At 45.5% G+C, this 24,225-nt stretch overlaps 1 protein-coding gene across 1 annotated transcript in view; it reads right to left on the bottom strand.

Annotated features, from left to right (window-relative positions):
* Positions 1-24,225, bottom strand: part of MND1 (meiotic nuclear divisions 1) — a 387,648-nt gene that overhangs the window by 259,604 nt on the left and 103,819 nt on the right. The window contains exon 3 of the mRNA XM_078676946.1: positions 21,927-21,984. Within this exon, the coding sequence (XP_078533072.1) occupies positions 21,927-21,984 (58 nt within the window). The remainder of the gene's footprint in view (positions 1-21,926; positions 21,985-24,225) is intronic.

The raw sequence follows: 24,225 nt of genomic DNA, 5'->3' as shown, positions 1-24,225 counted from the left end.
GGCTCATTGTGGAACAAATACACAAAGAAGAAACTCGATTTTCAGTGGCCAGTAGAATGAGTAATTCAATTCTAAAAAGTTAAAAAGATGCAGTACGCAGAAACAACGCTGAAAGAATAGTCAAGATAGGTTTTATTTATTTGCACTTCTACAACATAAGCAATTTGTAAGATCCTGGTGTTTAGATATGTCAATGAAGAGGATAGTAAATTCAGCCTCTTTTACTTCGCAGCTCCCTTGAAGGAGCAAAAGCACACATTTTTCTCATTGAACATTTTGGTACTACTATTGTATAGATTCCAAGGGAGTACTTTAGCCAGATATTGGTTGACTGTGAGCCCCAGGTGCATTCTGGTTCTTGGGGTCCTAAACATCGTAATCTTTATTTTGCACACCATGTGTTTCACCTACCTTCCAACCCACGTTCAACTCTAATAATCTTGCCGACCTTCAAAGGGGTTTTTCAAATGCTCCTGAGCCTTACCAGGGGTATGCCATCCAGTCTAACATTAGACAGAAGTGAGATGTAAATCTATTAAATGAAAAGAGAGAAAATATCTTCCCTAATTGCTTGCATTGCCAAAACCAGGGCTTGGAGAAACATCACAAGAAAGCTCATTTTAAGTGTTAGCATTTGATGTCCATGCACAAGTTACATGACCTGAATGAGCATTTAAGGAAAGTCTTGCTCTGTTTTAACCACCCACAACCTCCTAGGAAAAAGGTCCTCTGTTTAGATTGTAATATGGAAAAGCTTTTCTAGCCACCGCATTTTAGGAGTCAGGCGCAAACACATATGACTGGTTTTAGAAAGGCACAGCTTCTTTTATGTCAAATAGAGTGGTGCACCCTACACAAGCTTTTAAGGCATGTCCTAGTCAGGGGTTGCGGAACCCATGGGTAAGTCTGCCAGCCCTGGCAGTTACAAATCTGTGGTTTCCTAGCATAGCTTTGCCCACACGTTTTTTTGAACTGGAGTTGCACTGTTTTCCCCATCCGCCCGCAAACTGATCTCCATGCAAACATTAAACGAGTTTGTGAGTGGTCTTGCCACTGTAACCAAGATGTACACCCTTAGAAACAAGGATGCACCCAATGAAACTTGCCACCTCCTATAGTTTCCCTATTCTGTGAATGGGGACAGCCCCAGACCACTGCAGATTGTTTTTTTCAATGAAAGCATTAATCCATCATCCCCCTACCTTATACTGAATACCTCTGGCATCTGACTTTTTTCTACACGTGGTCTGTAATGCTGCACTGAATGATCCATGTAGTGAACGTTCCGCCATTAGTTAACCTTGCCGCACTAAATCTTTCTGGGCCTCAATACCAAGGTGCCAAGGACTCAGGCGGGCAACTAGAGCCAAATTTCGGGGCGGGTGGGGGGGCCTGAAAAATATTTCGGGGGGGGGGCTAATTCTTCCAACCACGGACAGAGTGGCTGTAAGAAGGGGCGAACACACAACAAAACCCTAATTTACACGTAAATGGTCTTTTAAAGACCTGTTAAGTACTCGAGTGCGGCTGCAATGAGACAGTCGCCAGCCCGTGAAGCTGTCTCAGCCCGGGCTGACACACACGACGGGGGGGCTGAAGCCCCGTGGGCCCAATGGGTGTTGCGCGCCTGCAAGGACTGCATCTCAGAGATAAGTCTGATTCATGGTGGGTTAAGAATCTTCATCATCATGCGTATTGATGTGCTTTAGATGCTGCCCCCGCACCCCCTTTTCTTTAGGTTATAGCGGTAGTTTTAACTGAAGGTTGGTAAGGCTTAGCACACTGTCTTTTATGCGAAAATAGGCTAGTGTTATGAAATTGTGCTTTATGTGTAGGGACTATCTCTGAGTGCGTGAAATGTTTGTATAGTATGTATGTGTACGTGTCATGTGCGTATGGGTCAATGTGAGAACGCTTTTGTATGGCTGGGTTGCTAACCAGGTGGCCAATGGGATGTGAAAAACAGGCCCAAACCTGGTGCCCCAAAGACAAATAGCATTTTTATTAAAATGTGACACATTTCTTACTGAAAATGTGTCTCCTGGAAGCCAGTGAATGGGAGGGCAGTTTACATCAGGAGCCTGAAGGCTTATTGCACTACAAAGAGCCCGGCTCCAGCAGGTATCACAAGTGTGCAACCTTTCACTTTTCCTAGGAACACTTTCTATCCTATTTAGACCAAAGTGACGCACACTAGTGAGAAGGATGAATTTGATTTATGTACTGACCAAATGGAGAAGTGAAGGGTTCCCTGGGTTGGGGTTCATCCTATCTCCCTCCACCCAGAAGTTAGAGACATTGTCATGTTTCAGATTTACCTCTTCTTCTTCCATCTACATAGAAACATAAGAGCTGTATCATTGCACATTTGACTGGCATCCCTACTTTACACCTATACCTCAACTCGGATTATCGTTGCTAGATTTTGGGGGACACCACTGTGAGTATTAGTACGACTGTGCTTGTGTCCAGCCATTAAAAAGAGTAAGTATTTTCAGGTCACTTGCTTAGGTCGTCTACTGTCTAAAAGGGGGGAAGAAAGGAGCCTGGCCCCTGGGTAAATTAAATGAACTACGAGATGCGCGACGTGCATGAAAAAGTCCTTTTGTGTAACTAACACTGCGTTTTTTCTTCGTGCTTGGTACATGTATTGTCGCGTCCTATTCTGTATTGTGTGTATACAAAGGCTGTGCGTTTTGTGTTTCCTTTGGCTTATGTGCTTATTATGCGAATTGTCCTGTACTGTTCTACGTGGTAAGTGCACTGGATAGCTTGTTGTAGTGCTCTCTCTCTCTCTCTCTCTCTCTCTCTCTCTCTCTCTCTCTTTGAGCCTACCTACGCTGTCCAGGAATGACCATGCTGGGAACAATTCCAGAAGACAACTGGTGGACTCACTCTTAGCCGTTCACTTCCCAGAATGCTGTGAATATGCTTTTGAATAAATGAAGACACTGTAACTCACAAGTACACGTCTAATTGGCTTTAACAACAGTGTTTTGAACAGGAACAAAATACCATATTATGCCATGTTACTGCCCCTCCTTTCTGTAAAATGATGGAATTTAATTGGCTGAAAATGAAAGGACGGGTAAGACGACTGATGTCCCCATATCCGACCCTTAAAAGGGAGCTATATGTCAGTGGCTTTCGTTTTAATGCCTTAGTGGCACCACCATCACCGTTCATGTTACCGCAAACATTGCATATAAGTTGTAGGGACATCGCAAGTCCTTCATTAACTAATGAAGTAGCTAGGTTGTAAAGGATAATGTAGAAATAAGAATAATGTTTATAAGAAAATTATTTGAACTAAACTGAAAGGAATGTTGTAGTAGGCCCTGCTGAGTGGGTACTATGATCAAGATGTTTAGTTAAAAGTAAGGAACACTGACAGGATGGGACAGTGCTCAGCCTGTGTACTATTATGGTGCACAATACCAGGAATGGTACCTGTATGCCCATGATAATAGCGCATCACACTTTTTATTGTGGTTAGCAGATCTTGAAGAAAATATAGCCGTGCAGGAATTTGTTTGTAACAACTGGTTTATGCTGGAGAAGTCAGTTTAAATTTGACAAGCTATAGGATTAATAATTTTAGATTTCTTGCCACAGCCATAAACGTAAAAGGAATGGACACAAGAGATAATATGTATGCTGGAAATTCCTATAGGTGTTTGTAGACCTGCACAACAGTGAAGGTTCATGAGTGAATAATACACACAGATGTAAAGATTCAGAGTATCCATATTATCGTCCTTTTAAGTAAATGATACATATTTCCCCAGCTGCTTGGGGTTGGGAGTGAAAACTAAATTGTGTAACGTCTTCCCCTGCCAGTTCTCTGAAAATTCGTTTTATACTCACTGCTAGATTCAAGACGCCCTCCAGTCATTAGAAGAGAGAGGTCGGACCCGATGCACAGCCTGGCTGCCTGTCATGAAACACCTATGACCACGAACAAGGTGGAGCCGCAGAGCAAGGATATGCTGGACGAGGAACTATCCCCGACAAGAAGAATAAAAGAGAAAAGGGCTGTCCAGAAGCCCCCAGCCTGTTGGTCTATTTGTGCCTAAAGTCTCAGCCCATTGGGCCTAATTGGTGGGCTCACTTGTGCGAGTCTCTGCCCCCCTTTGTCCATCTCCAGTTTGACCCCACTCCACCCTCTCTTCCTTTGGCTCCCCCAACCCCCTTTTTCACATGGGGTTTTAATCCACTTGATGAAAGAACAGTGCACAAAGATAGAATAGGGTTAGTAGGGATGGACTTCACGGAACAAGAATACGGTGCGGGTACCCTTTCTAAGGTACCAGCAATAGATTAGTTAGTAAACAGGGTAAAGGGATTGTGATCCCAGAGAAATAACGACCTCGCCCTGCAACGTGGAATCTGGATCCGAGCTGGACGCATAGCTCCACCGCCGGTGCTCAACAGCGCCAACGCTAGATAAACAATGGGAGCCTACCAGTGATGGCTCACTGTAAAGGACACTGGAAAGAAGAGCTTTTGACAAAACTAATGCCCTGACCATCTAATATATTAGGTTAAATTTCTCTCCCAATCACCTTGTATTCATTATGCCCCAAATGGACAAGAAAAAGGTTTTCCTTTGAAATTCTACATCAATTGCATCCATAGTGTCATTGTATAAATAATAGCATAGGGATATCATACCATATGGAAGAAAGAGTAAGCTGTGTATCACGAGGATTATACAACGCCAGTTGCCCTCATGAATATACTTATTAGTTTGGCTCCACCAACAGTCCAGTTCTCAAAAAAATGCACTTAGTGGTCCTTATCCCACCAAACAATTAGTATGATAAACTGTTTTTTGTGTTAGAATGAATTTACTGCATCATCTAGGAATTATGCTCATCACCAAGTCTAAACGTATGGTACAATAAATGCCCTTTTGTATACACGGTCTCCCAGCTTGTTACATTGACTGCATAGGTTACTGACAATACTGTTTGTACTGATAGCAATATTCTTTTCCTGATGTTCGTGCATCTGCCTATAATACCTGTACGCCACCAAAGACCACAATGAGCAGCCCAACTGCATGTTTAGCTATGAGGCAGAAAGTAAAGGAACTTATGGCGATAAATATTGACAAAGAAAAATGGACTCGATAATGATACCCTCCTCTCCTCTACCACCCTTATTCCCCTCCAAACGACTATCATTGCTGGTAACTCACCCCCTGTTTTTATGTATAATAATGTTAACTTGTACAACACCACAACAGATGTTAGAATCGATAAACTTTAGGTGTGCATAAGCGGCGTTCATTTATGTTCGCCACAGCCACTGTTGAGAGCAAAATGAAGATCGTCAACATTGCCTGCACCATCTTGCAAACATGGTTTATTGCACTGCACACAGCAAGACTTGTTTCTGCCAGCAATGGGACCTGTTTTTATCAACAGAACGGACTCTTAGATCTGGCCTGTCTCACATGTTTTAGACCCTGAAGCAAGGTCCAGCTGCAAGATAAAATTGTCTGTTTGGCCTTGGTGGGAAGAGAATAACTGTTGGGCTTGTGCAACCATGTTGATGAAACAATGTTTGGCTTGTGTGACAACCTGTCCGGGTCGGGGATATCAAGCTTATAGCCACTGATCATACAGATTACTTTGTCCTGATACTGTATAAAAGTGACCTGCAGGAGAGCTGTTGTTAGAATACCTCAGCAGATTACCACGGTGTCTGTTGACAGGTTCTCCTCATGAGAAATAAACTTGTTTCTTGTCTTCCAGTTTCCAGCGCCTGTCTCATTATTTTGATAGTAAATCCGGTGAATTAAAGATGACCCTGTGCCAGGCAGCATTGGGGGGGTCTTAGGAGATTTGCTGCTTTTCACAGTAGCGGAAAACAAATTCCTACGGGTAACCCTCAATCTTCCAACCAATACACCCACACTGCTACTACGCCTTGGCTTAGGTCTAAAGTCCATTGCTCATTTTGCGATTCTCAAAGCCCTAATGTTCTGGGTTTGAATCTGGACCAACAATACCCAGATCCCGGTAAAGGAAGCAGTAGTGGAACTATTAACCCTCCAAAGACAGACTGGCCAACTATCATGGTTCAATAGGGTATGGGTGTGGCTCTTAAGATTGGGTTTGGCTGCCATGTGGGAGGCGCCTCAGTCTATTAGTAAAAAAATGCCCCCCCCTGTTAAAAAAAGGATATTGGAACTTTGTCGATTCCTATGGTATTGACACTGTAGCACGAGGCACTTTAACTAAAATTTTAAGTTAAAAGTTGTTTTAAATTTGATATGTATATGATGGATATTGAACCACCTCAGGCACAAGCACTTTATTTACAGTTTAGGACAGGGATTCTTCAGTTGGGCAAATGCTACTGTAACTTATCCGTGCCCTTTATGTAATTCTACTGCAGAGACCACTGAGCACTTTATTTTCGTCTGCCCTGCGTATGCAAGTCTAACAAAATCATGGATTATTCCAGCCTGTCGATGGCTTTCCTTTTCACGCCCTTCGAAGCCTTACGCATATTGAGGTCAGATACAACAAAGTGGCTTGTTTTTTCAATAACCACATACCTGTTATATGCTTGGTGGCTGAGATCGAAAGTTGTATCATAATAAATGCCGGTGTTCAATTAGTCTGAATATATGTGGTTTTTTTTTTAACTAATATCCCTGTCCTTTTAAATGTATAAAATTGTAATCTGTTTTAAGTGCATTTGATAGTCGGACCAATCATATTTCAAATCATTATTTTGAATTATGTTTGACATTATTTTTAATGCTATATATGTAATACTATGTATTTGAGTTTTTATGATGTGTATGAACATGCTATTGGTCGATTAAATAAAATATTATTAAGACTTCTACTGAGACAATCAGACTACGTTTCTCCTACTTTACATTTAGGATCAAATAGTTATCCAAAGTGGTGAAAAACATTTGTCACATAACAATAAAATACATTAGTAGTAAAAAACCTCACTTGTTTAGTCCTGATGAAACACAGAATTTTAATAGCTGTGCATGGAAATGTTTCCATAAGGTGAAGATATGTGTAGAAATCTCACAAGCACTGAAATCTTTACTGTGATTCTTCAATAATTGACTAAGCAATAGGAAAAGCTGTATTTACTTTTGTGCGGTAATACCAACTGGGCATTGTAAGCCCTGAATGTTTTGTGAATTGCACTTTTTAAAAATGTTAAAACCACTCACTTGCTTGATCCTGTGCAACTCCTCCCGCCCGGTCCGTCACTGCGTTTTCAGTGCTGATTGAACGGAGGGGAGGGAAGGAAGGAGTAGTGCTTCCGGTCTCACAGTTCTAGAACCAGTCAGCGGTCTAGTGTGAAGGCGGGAGGGGACTACTTAGGGCGCATGCCAGGAAGTGCGCGCTGCAGCAAAGACAGATGGTGGCAGAGTCTGTTGGGAGCTGCTTTGACATGCGGTAATACCAACTGGGCATTGTAAGCGCTGAATGTTTTGTGAATTGCACTTGAAATTTTTTTTTAAACCATTCACTTGCTTGATCCTGTGCAACTCCTCACTCCCAGGTCCGTCACTGCGTTTTCAGTGCCGATTGAACAGAGTGCAGGGAAGGAAGGAGTAGTGCTTCCGGTCTCCCAGTTCTAGACCCAGTCAGCGGTCTAGTGTGGAGGCAGGAGGGGACTACTTAGGGCGCATGCCAGGAAGGACGCGCAGCAGGCACGCCACCGGTGCGCCATAGGCAAGCCCATCTGCGCCCGTCCGGATCCCGGGGCCAGAATCCCTGCCCATTTTTCAACCGCCTGCAATTACACCTCTGAAGAACTTCACACGATGCGCCCCTCCATATCCAACTTATGTGCGCATAGTATACAGATAGGTCTCACGGGGCAAAAATGTGATCACTCTCCCTATGCATTGATGATTAACCAGGGGAAATTTGGAAAGGAATACGACTTCCAAATGACATTGGTCAACTGTAGGTCCCTAAGCAAGCATAAACATGAGCTCTACGATCTTCTCATGGATAACCAACCAGACATCATGCTATTAACCGAAACATGGCTGAATGAGGACTCTGCACCGGATATCCTCGAGGCCCTCGCCCTGAATTATGGGATCTTAAGACTGGATCGCCCTATAAGCAGAGGGGGTGGGATAGCAATGATCCATAAACTGTTGGTAGAATGCTCCCTGGAGAGGCTGGCAGTAGAGGCCAGTGAGGCGGGTCTCTTCAATATTGCAGTGGACAATACCCATGTCATTAAAGGCCTTTTGATATACCGACCACCTGGTCCAGTTTGACAATTCGCTATCAGTCTTAGAGAATACGTCATACAACTAGCACTACGATATGCCAAGGTGCTGGTGCTGGGTGACCTCAACCTACACTTTGACAACAGGGATAATGTCCCGGCGCAAGAACTCCGCCAGGAGCTGGCTGAGCTTCAATTAGTGCTACAATCTACTCTCCCGACTCATCAGCATGGACACTTACTTGACCCTATTTTTGCCAATTGGGGAGAGCTTAGGGTTGATACTCCAATTCCAGTCCCATGGACAGATCATTATGTCATTCCCTTTAGTATTTTTATTCCCAAGCTGTGTTAAAATCAGACCAGGTAGACCCCAGATGAAATGGGCCAGTTTCTCGGCAACCAAGTTCAATCTTGCTCTACAGCAGGGGAGACCACCAGAAGGGAGTAAAGTTGAAACGGCCTGTAGTGCTTTAGATCAACATATTAGTGAGGCGCTTGACAAGGTAGCGCCATGGGCCACCAGTGCTCCAAAGAGACAGTCTAGATCCGCACCATGGTTCAACGAGGAGCTGAAGGCTGTGAAGTCCTCCTGTAAACGTCTGGAACATAGGCGGAGAGAAGATTTCTCAGAAAACAGGAAGGCCACATATAAAACCAGTCTTAAGCAGTATCATTCTCTAATAAGGAAGACGCGAGCTGCGTACTACAATATGAAGATTGAACTAGCCGAAAATTCCTCTAGAATGCTATTTGTGATTTTTAAAGAGCTTTCGTCCCTTGACAGAACCACCGCCCCTAGCAAAGACTCTGTTGAATCATGCAACTTGAGAGCAGATTATTTCTCTGACAAAGTAGAGAGGATCTACTCAACCTTCCTGGAGGAGGCACATAGCGGGAAATCTGATCGGACGGGAGTATGTAACATGGAGGAGGCTTCCTGCCTCTCCAGTTTTAGCCGTCCCCCCTTGGCGATCTCAAATCCATAGCTTTAAACATCAAGTCAGGCTCCCCGAGAGATCCTATGAAACCGAGAAATATGAGGGAGAGTATGTACATTCTGGGTCCTTACATTAGGCACCTCATCAGACTCTCTTTTGAGGAAGTAGTAGTCCCCCAATGGTGGAAAGAGGCAGCGGTTGTCCCTATTAAAATAAACCTGGTGTTAGCGCCAGCCAGTTGGAGAATCTTCAACCAATATCACTCCTACCTTTTTTCGTCAACATTGCGGAAAAGACGGTCAATGCTCAGTTAACCGTGCACATGAACCAGGCCAGTCTACTCCACCCCACGCAATCGGGATTCTGGGCAACAAAGTTGGCGTTGCTTCGGTCCACTGAACTCATCCGCAGACCGGTCGATGCAGGACAAACGGTGGCGCTGATTCTGCTGGACCTTAGCGCCGCATTCAACACCGTGGCCCATCCCATACTCCTTCAGCGCCTTAAGGAAAGTGGACTGAGCAACCTGGCTCTGAAATGGATAAGCTCTTTCCTACAGGACAGGAGTTTTCAAGTATTCCAAGGGCCGTACTACTCCAAGAATATCAGGTTAGGTCAGGGAGTTCCCCAGGGCTCGATACTTAGCCCTATGCTTTTTAATCTGTATATGGCCCCTCTGTCAAAAATCATTGAAAAATCGGCATCAGTGTCGTGTCATATGAGGAAGACACGCAGCTTGTAATATCTCTGTCCCAATCTCAGGAAGAAGCTGCTGCTAACTTCTTCACATGCCTACAAGAGCTTGCAGTCTGGCTGGCTAACAACTTCTTAAAGCTGAATGGCGGCAAGACCAAGCTCCTAATTGTGGGTAAGGCTCCCTCGATATGGTCACCAAGATGATGGCCGCAGACTCTGGGTACAACCCCCACCCCAAAGGAGGAGGTAAAAACCTGGGGATGTGGTTAGACTCTCTCTTTCGATAACCACACCAGGACTGGGGCTGGAAAGTACTTTGGCATAATGAAAGGCCTCCGGAAGACCTTAGATGTGCTCCCGTTAGCTGCCAGGAAAACCCTAGTCCACGCACTTGTCACCTCTTGCCTGGACTACAGTAATGCACTCTATATAGGCACCAGTAATAAGAGCGTGCAAAGATTACAATAGATCCAACACGCAGCTGCCCGCCTAGTCCTGATGCTTCCTAGGAGAGCCTCGTCCAAAAATGCCCGAACTACTCTACACTGGCTCCCAGTAAAGGAAAGAATTCTATTCAAAGCCCTATGTATTAGTCAACAGATCCTGATGAGGAAAGGCCCGAATTACCTATACAACCTACTGCCCCCCTATACTCCTCCCAGGGCCTTACGCTCTTGGGGCTCGGGGCTGGTTCAAATCCCAGTGATAAAAAGAATGAGAATGGGGGGCCGATCCTTTTGCTACCTGGCCGCTAAACAGTGGAACGCGCTTCCCCTGGATCTTTGGATGGAACAATCTGAAAAACTTTCGGAAAAAACTGAAAACATGGCTCTTCCAGAAATAGAGCTTTTATGTTTCAGCCTGCTTTCTTCTTATTGCATCTCATGTAGCATCCTCCTGCCGCAGGGCGGGGGCACACTTACTAGTGTAACCAGGCGCTTTACAAACTCTTTTATTATTATTATTTACTTTATAACAGCCTTGCGCAATGACAAAGACCTGTTTATGTAGGTGTTCTGCAAGTGCACCCATGTGCAGAAAATTAAAAGGAGTTTAAGATAAGTTCGTTAAGAAACAGAGGGATATAATGAGGGAGAGACTAATGAATAATACAATGCTGTTGAAATGCCAATATATGATGAAAATAAACCAAAGATAGCTTACAGAAAACCGCCCCAAAACACTTTTTTTTACCAGTGGATGACTCCTTTCCTTGGGAACTATATTACAGGGATGTGCCAAAGCGTATAAAGGGACTATGAGTAATATATGTAGTGGTTTTAATTAGCTTTGGAATGTGTAATCCAAGCAGATGAAGGTCGATGTTTAGTCAAAGACTTGAGGATTTCAAATGATAACATATTTACAATGATTCCAAACAGAGTATTGCATCATCTTTAGTTGTTTCAGAATCAGGAGCCGAAAGCATAAATAACCACAGACAAAATACATATCATGTATGCATTGCAGATATTCAGAATTATATGGAAGAAACAAGGCCTTGAGGAAAGGCAAGAGTTTCAAAACAGAAAATGACATCCCCAACCATTGTTATGTTATGTTAAAATGTATTTCTTGAGCGCACGTTCACCAAACGGTTTCTTGGCGCTATGAACAGGACCGAACGTCGTGCTGAGCAGAGAATGAGTATCAGTCATATGCGTGGGAGAAAAGCCAGGTTTTGAGTAATTTCCTGAATTGGGTATACGAGTCCGTCATGCGCAGGTTAGGGGGAAGAGTGTTCCAAAATTGAGGGGCCAAAGTCGTGTATCTGAGGCCACCGTGTTTCTTCCGTTTAAAGGCATGGGACACCAAAAGGTTTTTATTAGAAGAGCGTAGATCGCGAGATGGAAGGTACCGCTGGATGTTTAGGGCAATGAAGGCGGGGCCACGTCCTGACAGGGCTTTATGAATAGTACAGCCCAGTTTAAACAAGCAGCGTTGGAGAATAGGAAGCCAATGTAGACTTTTCAGTAAGGGCTTCACATGAGAATGTTTAGGCTGTCCAAAAATGAGTCTGGCCGCCTGATTCTGAGCACGTTGCAGGTGGAGTGCTTGATAGGCAGGAATGCCCACATAGAGGGAGTTGACGTAATCGATACGCGAAATGACAAGTGCAAGGACACCTGGGTCAGGGCTTCTGTGGAAAGGAACCTGCTGATTTTCCTAATTTTGCGCAGATGATAAAAGCATGCTGAGACCACCGAGCTGACCTGAGCCTTCATGGTAAGATCACAGCTGATCATGATCCCCAAGCTTTTCACTGACAGTGCCGGGGCGGGGGGACTCCCTAATGAAGTGGGCCAGAAGTTCGAATTCCACGGGTTGGCCACGCCGCCCGTGAGAATCAGCTCTGTTTTGTCTGGATTTAATTTCAGTTGATTAGCATTCATCCAGTCACTGATGAAAAGCATTATAGATTGGAAATAGGAGATCGATGAAGTGGATGGATCGATGTTAAGGATCAGCTGAAGGTCATCAGCATAGTTGAACACCACAACCTTCCTCTTGCGCAAGGCTGTAATCAAGGGGAGGATGTACAAATTAAAAAGAAGTGGTGACAGAGCAGAGCCCTGTGGGACCCCACACATCAATTTAGTTTGTTCAGCCCTGAAACCAGCCAGGCAAACCGATTGAAAGCGATTACTGAGAAAGGAGGTAATCCATCCTAGAGAAAGGCCATGGAGCCCGGCACTATAGACACGATCGACCAAGATCTGATGGTCGACCGTGTCAAAGGCAGCTGACCGGTCCATTGATTGGGTTTCCTGGTTTTCTTTGTATTATGATACAGAAAATTTTAATAAAGTGGGTTGTCCGTTGAGGTCACAGTTAGCCCACAGGGGCAGAATTGAATGGCTGTATTAAACGGAAATCGCCCATATGTATTAATGATACAATGTTATGCAAAACATGAAATGGAATCAAAACTGACCTAAAAGCAATAAAAGGTTCCTTTACATGCAGGGCATGTAAAGCCTGCAAGAACAGTGTTAACAGGAAGGAACTGCTACTGTCAAACACTCAGAAACCATTTATGATACAGAAGCACTTAACGTGCAAATCAGACTTCTGTGTCTATGCATTATGCTGTCCCTGTCCACTTGTATATATTGGGAGCACAATAGACCAGGTGAAGAAACGAGTCCTGGAGCACACTAGGGCAATTGTGAATGAAGACAAAAATTACCCTACAGCCAAACATTTCATAGATTTTCACCCAAAAAATGTGAATCTTTTACAATTTTGTGCCTTGGATAGGATTCCTATTTCAGAAAGAGGGGGAAATAGGGTGAGAGACTTACGTCAGCTGGAATCAAGATTAATAATCAAATATGATACAGTCCAACCTCTAGGACTGAATAAAGATGAGGAGATGTCGGCACATCTAGGCTGAACCATTGTTTAGGCGCACTCATAGTGTACAATTAACGCATGAGAATTCTGTAATTGATTTGAAGCTTCTGTATGGTTTTTAACTTGCACATACATTATAGTGATTTCACATTTTTATTTTGTAGGAGACGAATAGTCTGCACACAACATGGATGAGAAAACAACAGCTGCCTATAGAGAATCGCAGGGCATATTGGTGTAATGAACCGTGCACTGAGCAATGTAGTATCAGAATGAACAATTTTGTAAATCTCTAGAGTTAAATTAAATTTCTTTAAGTGATCAGGCCATGACATTACTGTATATACAATTGAGCTTTGTTCAATGAGTATAAGCCCACTTTGGCAGAATTGAGACAAATTCCGGGAATGTTGAGATTTAATGTGAGTTCCCAGAGGGGAATGAAATTTGATTGTCCGTTGAGGTAACAGTTAGCCCACAGGGGCAGAATTGAATGGCTGTATTAAACGGAAATCGCCCATATGTATTAATGATACAATGTTATACAAAACATGAAATGGAATAATGTAATTATCGTGCGAAACGCTGATTGGATCAAACAATGGCATATGGCGTGATCATATTGATAATTCAGAACTCACTCAAGGTGAATGTATTGATACTTATAATTTTTACCATTCAAAGATGGCAGCCAAGTTTACAAGTATTCACGTTTGTTGGGACAGGTAGTCCTACTTTACTTTTTATACTTTGAACACTTTAAATGCATTGACAAAGAAAACTGTTTTACCCGTGACCAAGGTGCGGCTGCACCGAAACGCGTCGGGTGTTTGGATTATTTTGTTGAAAATAAACAAATCTTTACGCACCACGAAGCTGGGCTCGAGTCTGCTCCTTGTCTGGATTTGAAAGGTTTGCACATTAACATATATATATATATATATACACACACATATATATATATATATATTATAATTTACACAAAGTAATAATCAGCACTCAGACAAAGCACAAAGAAATGTGACAATGGTGTCTTTTTCTCAATATGTTGAAAGAGCTTTTCTTTGTGACCTCGCCCACATCTAACATTTATATAGTCAAAAGACATGAGATAATATTGATGCAACAGCCGAGCAGAACTGTTGCCAACAACAACTGAAATATGAGCTTTGTTGCTATAACGACACTCCAAACGTCTCTTCTGCTCTCAAAATCGAGGTGTAAGAAAAACAGATTAATACGACGTACTATTACAATTCCCTTAGTTGTGGCGTTTTTCCAGCCACCATACACTTACAGACATTTATTATTCAATTTCTTAAACAATTAATTTATCAAGCGAGTTGAACGTGTATCTAAGCTACTAATATCCTACATAACACATTAAGAAAAATATAATGCTGCATTTACAAACCATTTATAAAACAATGAGTAGTTACTAGAACATATGAATATTTGAGTGGTGGAAAAACACGTGTTGCTAGCAGCCAGTCTGCTCAATAGTTAAGATTAGTTTTTTGCCATCCATGCTTACTAAAGGCAAATTCACAATAAATGGGTTTAAATAGACACTTCATTAGCAAAGAACCACAGGATGTGTGCTTTTAAGAAAAGGTATAGCGTGTGTTAGATATTTTGTACTTCCTCTATGCGGACCATAGAGAACTCATCTCTCTCTCTCTCAAGCTCTAGTCTAGACATCGGGGTCTAAATGGCATCAGCATGTATTCTCAAAAGGACAACCCTTCTATGCCCACGGGGACCAGGGTCAATGTTACTTATATGAAAAACAGTATCCACAGTGGTGCTCTTTTCAGACCCTCTTACATCAATTCGGAGCAGCCTCCATCAAATGTGGTATTTCTAAACATCAAGTGGTACCTAAACAGTAACAACGAGCAAGGAAAATATATACTGACATTGGCTTCTGTGATAATTATTGTATTTGTAAAAAAGCTCTATATTCAGATAATAGTATAGTGAATAACGTAAGTGCAGGTGACGCTGTGCTCAAGTGTGACAACGATATATTAAAATATATACATAGGAAACAAGATATAAAAGCTCCTGGTTATGTATTTACAAGGTAAAAACATGTGTATATCCCATTACGTCATTTGAAACCGATATTTCTCAAAACAACCAAGTGAAACCATTTGTCGACGCTTCGACCCCTGTAGAATCTCGGGGTCTCCTCAGGACAATAGTCGTCTGACTTATTTCCTGCAAGGTAACTTCGCATGCAATGTTCTTCTGAGACTTGACCACTGTGCGTCCCCATAGTGTAGGCACATGCACACTAGACCGAGGGAGTGCATGGTGATGCGGTGAACACAGGATCTATCATTCAGTGTTATTTTTTTTGTACCATGTAAGACAAATTGACTGTGTGTATTTTTTCAGAAGCACACACAGGCAGATTGAGACATGCCCACCGGTAATGGTGGTGACATTGGCAATAGAATCCACTGAGCTATCAATCAGAACATCTAGACGAGTACCCAGTTGAGCTATTCCTTGATCAGTGAATAGATATCTCTTGGTAAGTTAGTGTGACATGGTTCATATATACTTGGTAAATGACGTGTAAATAGACTGACAACCCCTTTTGGTTTCGGTCTCTCAAATACTCTTGCAGGTAATACGTCAGACGACAAATGATTTCACTTGGTTGTTTTGAGAAATAACTGTTTCAAATGCTGTAGAACAAGTTACTTACCTTCAGTAACGATATATCTGTAAGAAACATTAGTTAGTGTTGGATTCCTTACCTTAGAATAACCCCACGGCGTCAGACTGGATCCAGAAAGCTTTCATCAGCAGTACCCCTGCTCATCGGTAGGTACGTCGTTGGCGTCGTAGTCGCCGAGATGACTGGAGCTACTTAGACGCGGCCACGCAATCAACGTCAGTTCTGTACACACCTTTCTGCGCCAGGAACGAAGAGCCATGCTAGATACTGACCACTGGTGCATTGAAACTAGGGCCTTGAAAGGGATGACCTTAACCCTAGAAATCACTTCGCAGAACAGGGAGGATGGGTGGGGCGCTAAGGAATCTATCACTAACTAATGTTTCACAGGTATATCGTTACAAAAGGTAAGTAACTTGTTCATCTGAAAGAAACACATTAGTGATAGATTCCTTACCTTACAATAGATACCATAGCAATACCAACCCTGGTGGTGGGTCTGCGAACAAAGATCACACCAGAAAGTCACGGAGAACAGAACGGCCAAAGAAGCCGTCTCTCCGAACTTGATTGTCAAGGCAATAATGCTTAGTAAAAGTGTGCAGCGAGGCCCACGTGGCTGCCAGACAGATGTGTTGCAGGGGTACACCGCCTCCCAATGCAGTAGTAGTTGCTGTCGCACTGGTAGAATGGGCGCACAACCACGTCAGAGGCTCCTTTTGAGCCAGAAAATAACAGGCCTTTGATACACAAGATGACCAAGCAGGAGATAGTCCTCTTGTGTACAGCTCGGCCTTTCTTGCTGCCCAGGTAGCCAACAAAGAGCTGGTCATTCACCAGCAACTGTTGTGTGCGATTCAGATAAAAGGAGAGTGCACATTTTGGGTCCAGGCGGTGGAGAGTGTCTTCCTCTCTGGAAGGGTGCGGAGGAGAAAAGAAAGTGGGCAAGGTGATAGTTTGCCCGACGTGGAAGGCAGTGACAACCTTTGGCAAGAAGGAAGGACGAGTGTGAAGCACAACCTTGTCCGGATGGACCGACAGAAAAGGAGGCTTACAGGAAAGAGCCTGGAGCTCACTCACGTGCCTAGCGGAAGTGATGGCAATCAGGAAAGCAGTTTTCAAAGTTAATAAATGAAGAGGACAGTTGTGAAGCGGCTCAAAGGGAGCGCACATCAAATAAGTAAGAACCAGATTCAAGTCCCACTGTGGCATTACAGAATAGGAGGGAAAAGGCGAGTAAAGCCTTTGAGAAACCTATTTACAACAGGGGACTTGAAAAGAGAGGGCTGAACAGGGAGCCTGAGAAAGGCCGAAATTGCAGAAAGATAGCCCTAAATTGTACCCAGAGCAGAGCCCTGCTGGGCCAGCGATAGAAGGAACAAAAGCACTTCTGAAAGAGGGGCAGAAAAGGGATCCACAGTCTTTGCTGTGCACCATGCCACAAATGTGTTCTACCTGCACTCTTATACCAATTTAGTGGAGGGACGCCTGGCTGCCAGAATGATATCACAGACTTCAGGAGGCAAGTCAAAAGGAATCAACTGTCGCCGCTCAATCGCCACACATGTAGGTGGAGGCTGGACAGGTTCGGGTGGAAGACCGTCCCCTGCTGCTGAGACAGAAGATCCTTTCGAAGAGGCAGTCGGATCGGGGAATCCATGCTCATACTGAGAAGCTCGGGATACCAAACTCTTCGAGCCCAGTCCGGAGCCACAAGAATGACTTGGGCCCTGTCGCGCCTGATCTTCTTCAGCAGTCTGGGGAGAAGTGGTATAGGCGGAAAAGCATACAATAGACCGCAGCTCCACTCGTGACGAAAAGCGTCGTCGAGCGAGTGCCACTTTGGAAATTATAACAAGCAGAAGGGATGACATTGTGCGTTCTCTTCGGTGGCGAATAGATCTAACCAAGGCTCTCCCCACTGTTGAAAGAGACCTTGCGCCACCTCCAAGTGAACACGCCATTCGTGATCCATCATGCACCTGCAGCTGAGTTAGTCCGCCCTGGCGTTCAAAGAACCTGCCAGATGTTGAACCGTCAAGGAAATGCCTTGATGCTCCAGCCATGTCCAGAGGCGCAGAGCCTCCTGACATAGGGTCCACGACCCCACCCCACCCTGTTTGTTGCAATACCACATTGCGGAGGTGTTGTCTGTGAACACCTGCACGACTCTCCCTTTGACAGAGGGAAGGAATGCTTTCAGTGCAAGTAGAATCGCCTGGAGCGCCAGAAGGTTGATATGCAGCCTGGACTCCGCCTGAGACCAGAGGCCTCTGATTGCCGCCTCTCCCATGTGGCTGCCCAATCCCAGGAGGGATGCATCCATCACCACTGTGTGCTCCGGTTGGGGAAGGGAGATGGAACTGCCGCTGACCCAACGCTGGTTTGTGAGCCACCACTGAAACTGTTGTGCAGTTCCCCTCCGAGATCTGGACATACTCGGACAGGTCCCCTTGATGCTGCGCCCACTGGAACTTCAGGTCCCACTGCAGAGCCCGCATATGCCATCCAGCATGATTGGTCAGCAGGATGCAGGAGGCCATGAGGCCCAGCAGCCTCAAGGTCATCCTGACCGAAACCCAGGACAAGGGCCGAAAGATCGGAATCATAGCCCGAATGTCCTGGACTCGCTGTTCAGGAGGATAAAACCGAAACTGCGCCGTGTCCAGAATCGCTCTGATGAAAAGGAGCATCTGAGAGGGAATCAGGTGCGACTTCGGCACGTTGTTGGAGAACCCCAGCAAATGCAGGAGATCAGCTGTCGTCTGGGGTGGGAGACAACTGCCTGGGGCGAACCCGCCTTCACCAGCCAGTTGTTGAGATAGGGGAAGACTGAAACCCCTGATCTACGCGGATGAGCTGCGACCACCGCCATCACTTTTCTGAACACCAGAGGGGCGTTGGTAAGGCCAAAAGGGAGCACAGTGAACTGAAAGTGCTCGTGGCCTACCGTGAACTGCGATAATGCCGGTGGGCCGGCAGGATGGGGATATGAAAGTAAGCGTCCTGCAAGTCCAAAGCTACCATCCAGTCTTGCGGGTTTAGGGCAGACAAGACCTGAGCAAGTGTGAGCATCTTGAACTTACCCTTCCGGAGGAAGCAATTGACGTGCCGAAGGTCTAAAAGAGGACGCAGGCCCTTGTCCTTTTTCGGAACCAGGAAGTAGTGGGAGTAGCATCCACAACCTACTTCTGGCCTCCTGCAGGAGAGGTGGTGGACTGACCCGCCTGCTGGCCGGTGACCCACCTCTGCGGGTCCCACATCCGCAGCTGTGCTGAGACTGTTGCTGCGCAGGCCTGTGGCTCTGAAACAAACGTGTTTTGGCGCCCCTTCCTTGGCCACGAAAGGAGTGAAAAGCAGAAGGAGTGCACGTGGCCGAAAGGCCCAAGGACTTGGCCGTTGCCCGTGAGTCCTTAAAACACTCCAACGCAGTGTCTGCCTTGTCACCAAAAAGGCGAGTGCCATCAAAGGGCATGTCCATCAGAGTGTTCTGTACATCCCTGGAAAAGCCCGTCGTCCTCAGCCAGGTGCGGCGGGGTAGCATCACTGTCGAGGAAATCGGTCTGCCAGGCGAGTCAGCGGTGTCAAGGCCACAACGAATTGTGAACGTGGCTGCATCACTCCCCTCAGCAATAGCTTGAGAAAGCACAGTTCGGGCCTTCTCCGGACACTGAGGCAGCACCTGCGCAACCGCGTCCCATACAGAATGGATATAATGGCCCAAGAGGCATGCAGTATTCACAGACCGCAGGCCTGAACTGGCAGAGGTAAAAATGTTCTTCCCAAACTGTTCCAGTTTCTTGGATTCCCTGACTGGAGGTGCAGAAGGGAATGCGCTAGGGGACGCAGAAGCTTAGACATCCAAACTCTCAGGGGTAGGGTGTTGGGAGAGGAAAATGGGGTCGCCCAGGGCTGGGCAATGGCGTCGGGCCACGGTTCTTATCCACAGGAGCCCCTGTGTTGGGCCTGGACCAGGTGCCCAAAAGAACATCCGAAAGTGCGTCATTGAAGGACAGCAGCCGCTCCGTAGAGAAAACACCGGCTGAGGCACTTCTGTCAGGAGGTTAGTCTGACGGCCACCATAGGGAGCTCGAGGTGGAGAGCCTCGGCCGCCCTAAGCAACACCACAGAATATGTACCACCCTCCTACATAGCCACGGTAGGAGTAGATAGTGTGCTAGGTTCTGGAGTAAATTCCAGGTTACCTGCATCCTCCATTTCTTCTTTCCAGTCCGGGTCTAACTCGCACTGGGCTGCGAGAGGGTCCTCAGACCCCTCCCAGTCCTCCCCATCCTCCACAACCTGCTGGGCAGGCGGAAAAGAAGGAGGTGGATGGAGAGAGGGATAGAAATTCCCCATTGGAGTCAGAATTGGCGTAAATCGACACCGGTCCAGCACCGTCCCCACGTCGGGGTGGAGGCTCGGGATGGCGTTGGTCAGGGAGCTGGCCGATGTCGGTGGCGGCGACGTCGGTGGAGGTCGTACAAGGCCAGCCGACATCGGCTAGGATCCAAACATGGATCCATGGGGGTCTCTCGGCGTCGAGATCAGAGTCGTCGACGACGTCGGGATGGAGCTGATGACGTAGAAGAGTGAGGACCCCTAGTCGGACCAGCGGGCCCGAAGGCATGCCGACGGGGCCTGACGGGCCAAAGATGCGTGCCAGGGCTGACAGGAACTCCTGCAGCTGGGACGGAGTCGCCAATGGACCCGGAAAGGGCAGGAAGGCCATCGGCAACTGCGTATGCTCCGCCAGAGCTGCAGGGGCAGAGCCACACACACACACCCTCAGCCGTGTCGCGCGACAAGCTAGGGGAAGACGAAGAGCGACATCGCTTCTTTGACTTCTTGTGCTTCCCCTTACCTGAGTGCGAAGACTTCGTCGAACGATGGTGATGGCGGCTCGGCGACCGGTCCCTGAACGTCCCAGCCGACTCCTGGTCCTGCAGCAACTTTCGGGACCTCTCCCGCAAAGTTTTTGGAGCCAGGACCTGGCATTCGCGGCACGACTCAGAGTCGTGGCCGTGCCCCAGACAGTAGAGACACTCACAGTGCAGATCCGTCATCGGCATCGTGCGGGGACAAGCCACGCAGGACCTAAAACCGAGCATCCCTACACACCAGGAGTCAAAGACTAAAAAAAACAGAAGTCCCAAAAAAGGTCAGTTGAAAATTGACTGGGGGTACCTACCGCTCTCTCCGGATCAGCGCTTGCTGGTGAGGAAAAAGAACGCACTGACATCAGCGCGTGTCTAGGTAGCTCCAGCGACGTCATCTCGGCGACTACGACGCCAACGACGTACGGGGAGCCATACGACGACGTCTACCGATGTTTAGTGGTACTGCTGACGAAAGCTTTCCGGATCCAGTCTGACGCCTGGGGGTTATTCTAAGGTAAGGAATCAATCACTAATGTGTTTCTTTCAGATATGGAATATACACGTTTTCACCCTTATAAATACATAACCAGTGAACTTTTATATCTTGTTTCTTATGTGTATATTTTGATAGATCGTTGTCACACTTGAGTACTACGTCGCCTGCACTTACATTATTCAATATACTATTATCTGCATATACCACTTTTTGCAAATAATACAATAAGTATCACAGAAACCAGTGTCAGTATATATATTTTCCTTGATCGTTGTTTGCACTCCTTTGAAATGAAAGATTACCAAAGGGTGTAGGTACAACTTGGTGTTTAGAAATACCACATTTAATGGAGGGTGCCCCATACTGATGTAAGAGGGTTGCCTATAGTAGTCTGAAAAGAGTCTCACGGTGGACACTGTTTTACATATATATGGCATCAGCATCACTATTGTTTTTCAGATTGACAAACGTTCTCATCTCAGACATGATTCTCACCTTGTTTCCACATCCACGTTCAACTTAGGTTGTCAGTTCAAGTCTGGTATCTGCAGAGCGGGAATTCACACTCGAAAATCGAGAGGAGTTTTGTCATGTATTAGTCAGAATAAAAAGCTACCAATACTTACTTATTCCTTTTTCTTTGGGTGCAATCTTCTCCAAATCTTTTAACTGAAAAACATCTTTCTACAATAAAGATAGCAAAACAGGAGGGATATTTAATGGAAGCTATTTCTTTTCCAAAAAGAATAAACATGGTTTATTTAGCATTAGGGAAAGCACTCAGGTTATTTTATAATTTTACTTACTAAGAGATGCATTTCAAATGTTATTCTAAGAACTAACCAATGGAAAAACTAAATTTCAGCAGCAATGTTCGGTGGGGAAAGTATTTAGATGTGCACTTTATAGATATTTGAAAAAAACGGGGAAAAGTGTCCCTTTTGTGATTGTCCGCATTACCTATTTCATTATTGAATTTCCAACAGTCAAGAGTGTCAGATTACAGAAAAGTACTGTTTTATGGTCACATTTATGCAGCCACTTGCAGTCCATAGACTCTCTTCCATTATCAACTTTAAGGCATCCCAGCAATGTAGGGGCGGGACTGGAAGAACAAGTTACTTACCTTTAGCAATGCCTTTTTGGGTAGACTATCTAGCTGCACATTCTTTACCATAGAATATTTTCCAGGTGTCAGTCTGGATCCCAAAAATGTTGAGCAGTACCTCTACACGCTGGTAGGTGGCTCCGATCAGCTCCGCATCGGCCGCACTGGGTGGGACACGCATAGTGCCTATATAGATGCCACCTCCGTGCTCAGATTTCATTTTCTTTACGTGACTCTTTCCGCACTAGAAGCACGGAGCCACGCCAGAAGGATTACCAGTATGCAGAAACTAAGGGCTAAACGGACCTTACAGGTAGGAAGACCTGTTCTCAGAAACTGAGAGGTTGGGGGGTCTGTGAGGAATCTGCAGGTAGAGCCTATACTAGATAAGTTACTAAAGGTAAGTAACTTGTTCATCTGATAGAGACTTTGAACCGTAGATTCCTTACCTTACAATACATGCCAAGGCAATACTCCCAAGAGGTGGGTCTGCGAACTGATTCAGATCAAAAAGTCCTAGAAGACCAAATGGGCAAAGTGCTCATCAAGAAGAACCAGACTGTCAAGGCAGAAGTGTTTAGTTAACATGTGCGTGGAAGAGGTGTGGCGCCGCGGCCAGGGTTACTGACTCCGGAATCTGGGGATCACGGTTCGATCGCCGGCAGCAGATTAGCCCAACACCATGTGACTCTGGGCAATAGCTTGCTTAATCTTCCCAACGGCCCCCAGCGCCTAGAGACCCTTACGGGTGATTGTTTGCGCTTTACAAATGTGGATTATTATGATTATTATCCTGAGAGATGTCCAGAACGGGGACTCCACAAGCTAATGCAGTAGTTCCAGATTTGGCTCTGGTGGAATGAGCCAGGAAGCCCTAGGAGGCTGCTTTTAGGTCAATGTGTAGCAGATCTTAATGCAGAGTACAATGCATCTGGAGATGGTCCCTTCCTACATGGCTTTTCCCTTCTTCGCTCCCATGAACTTAAGAGCTAATCATCAACCTGGAAATTTTTGGTGCGATCGATGGAGAATTACAAGTCTCTTTTCGGGTCCAAGCTATGGAGTCTCTCCTCCTTGGAGGGGTGAAGTGAAGCACATAAGGTATGCAACTTGATGCTTTGCCCAAAGTGAAAAGGTGTCACTGGTGTTGAGAACCAGTCTATCTGGGAAGAAACGGAGGGTTAACAGAAAGGGACTACAGCTCACTCACCCTTCTGGTTGATGTGATGGCCACCAAGAAAACGGTCTTGATCATCAGCCGTCTTAATTGGCAACTGTGCAGGGGCTCAAAAGGTGAACACATTAAGAAAGTTAAGACAAACTTACGGTCCTATTGAGGCATAACACAAGGTTTAGGTGGAAACATATCTTAGAGGACCTGCTGTATATCTGATTTGAACAGGGACAGTTGATCCAACAACTGAAAAAAAGCTGAGATGGCCAAAAGATACCCCATAACTGTGCCCTGAGCAAGACCCTGCAGAGCTAAGGGCAAAACAAACAGTAATACTTCGGACAAGGGGGCGGAAAGAGGGTCAACATGTTTGTCAGTGCACCAAACCACAAACTTTTCCCAACGGCAGGCATGTTAGTGGAGAGACCCTGCCTGCCAAAATGACCTCACAGACTTCAGGAAGGAGATCCAAGACTCAACTGGCACCACTCAATCTCCATGCATGAAGCCAGAGTGTGTTCAGTTTCAGGTGCAGAACACTGCCCTCTTGCTACAACAGGCGAGCCTTCCAAAGGGGCAGTCTAATAGAAGGACTGATGTTCATGCTGAGGCGCTCTGGATAGCATACTCTTCATGCCTAATC

Source organism: Lissotriton helveticus, chromosome 2_1, assembly GCF_964261635.1.
Source record: "Lissotriton helveticus chromosome 2_1, aLisHel1.1, whole genome shotgun sequence".
NCBI classification, from domain to species: Eukaryota; Metazoa; Chordata; class Amphibia; order Caudata; family Salamandridae; genus Lissotriton; species Lissotriton helveticus.
The sequence above is the reverse complement of the archived record's forward strand: the minus strand, read 5'-3'. Positions and strand labels throughout refer to the sequence as shown.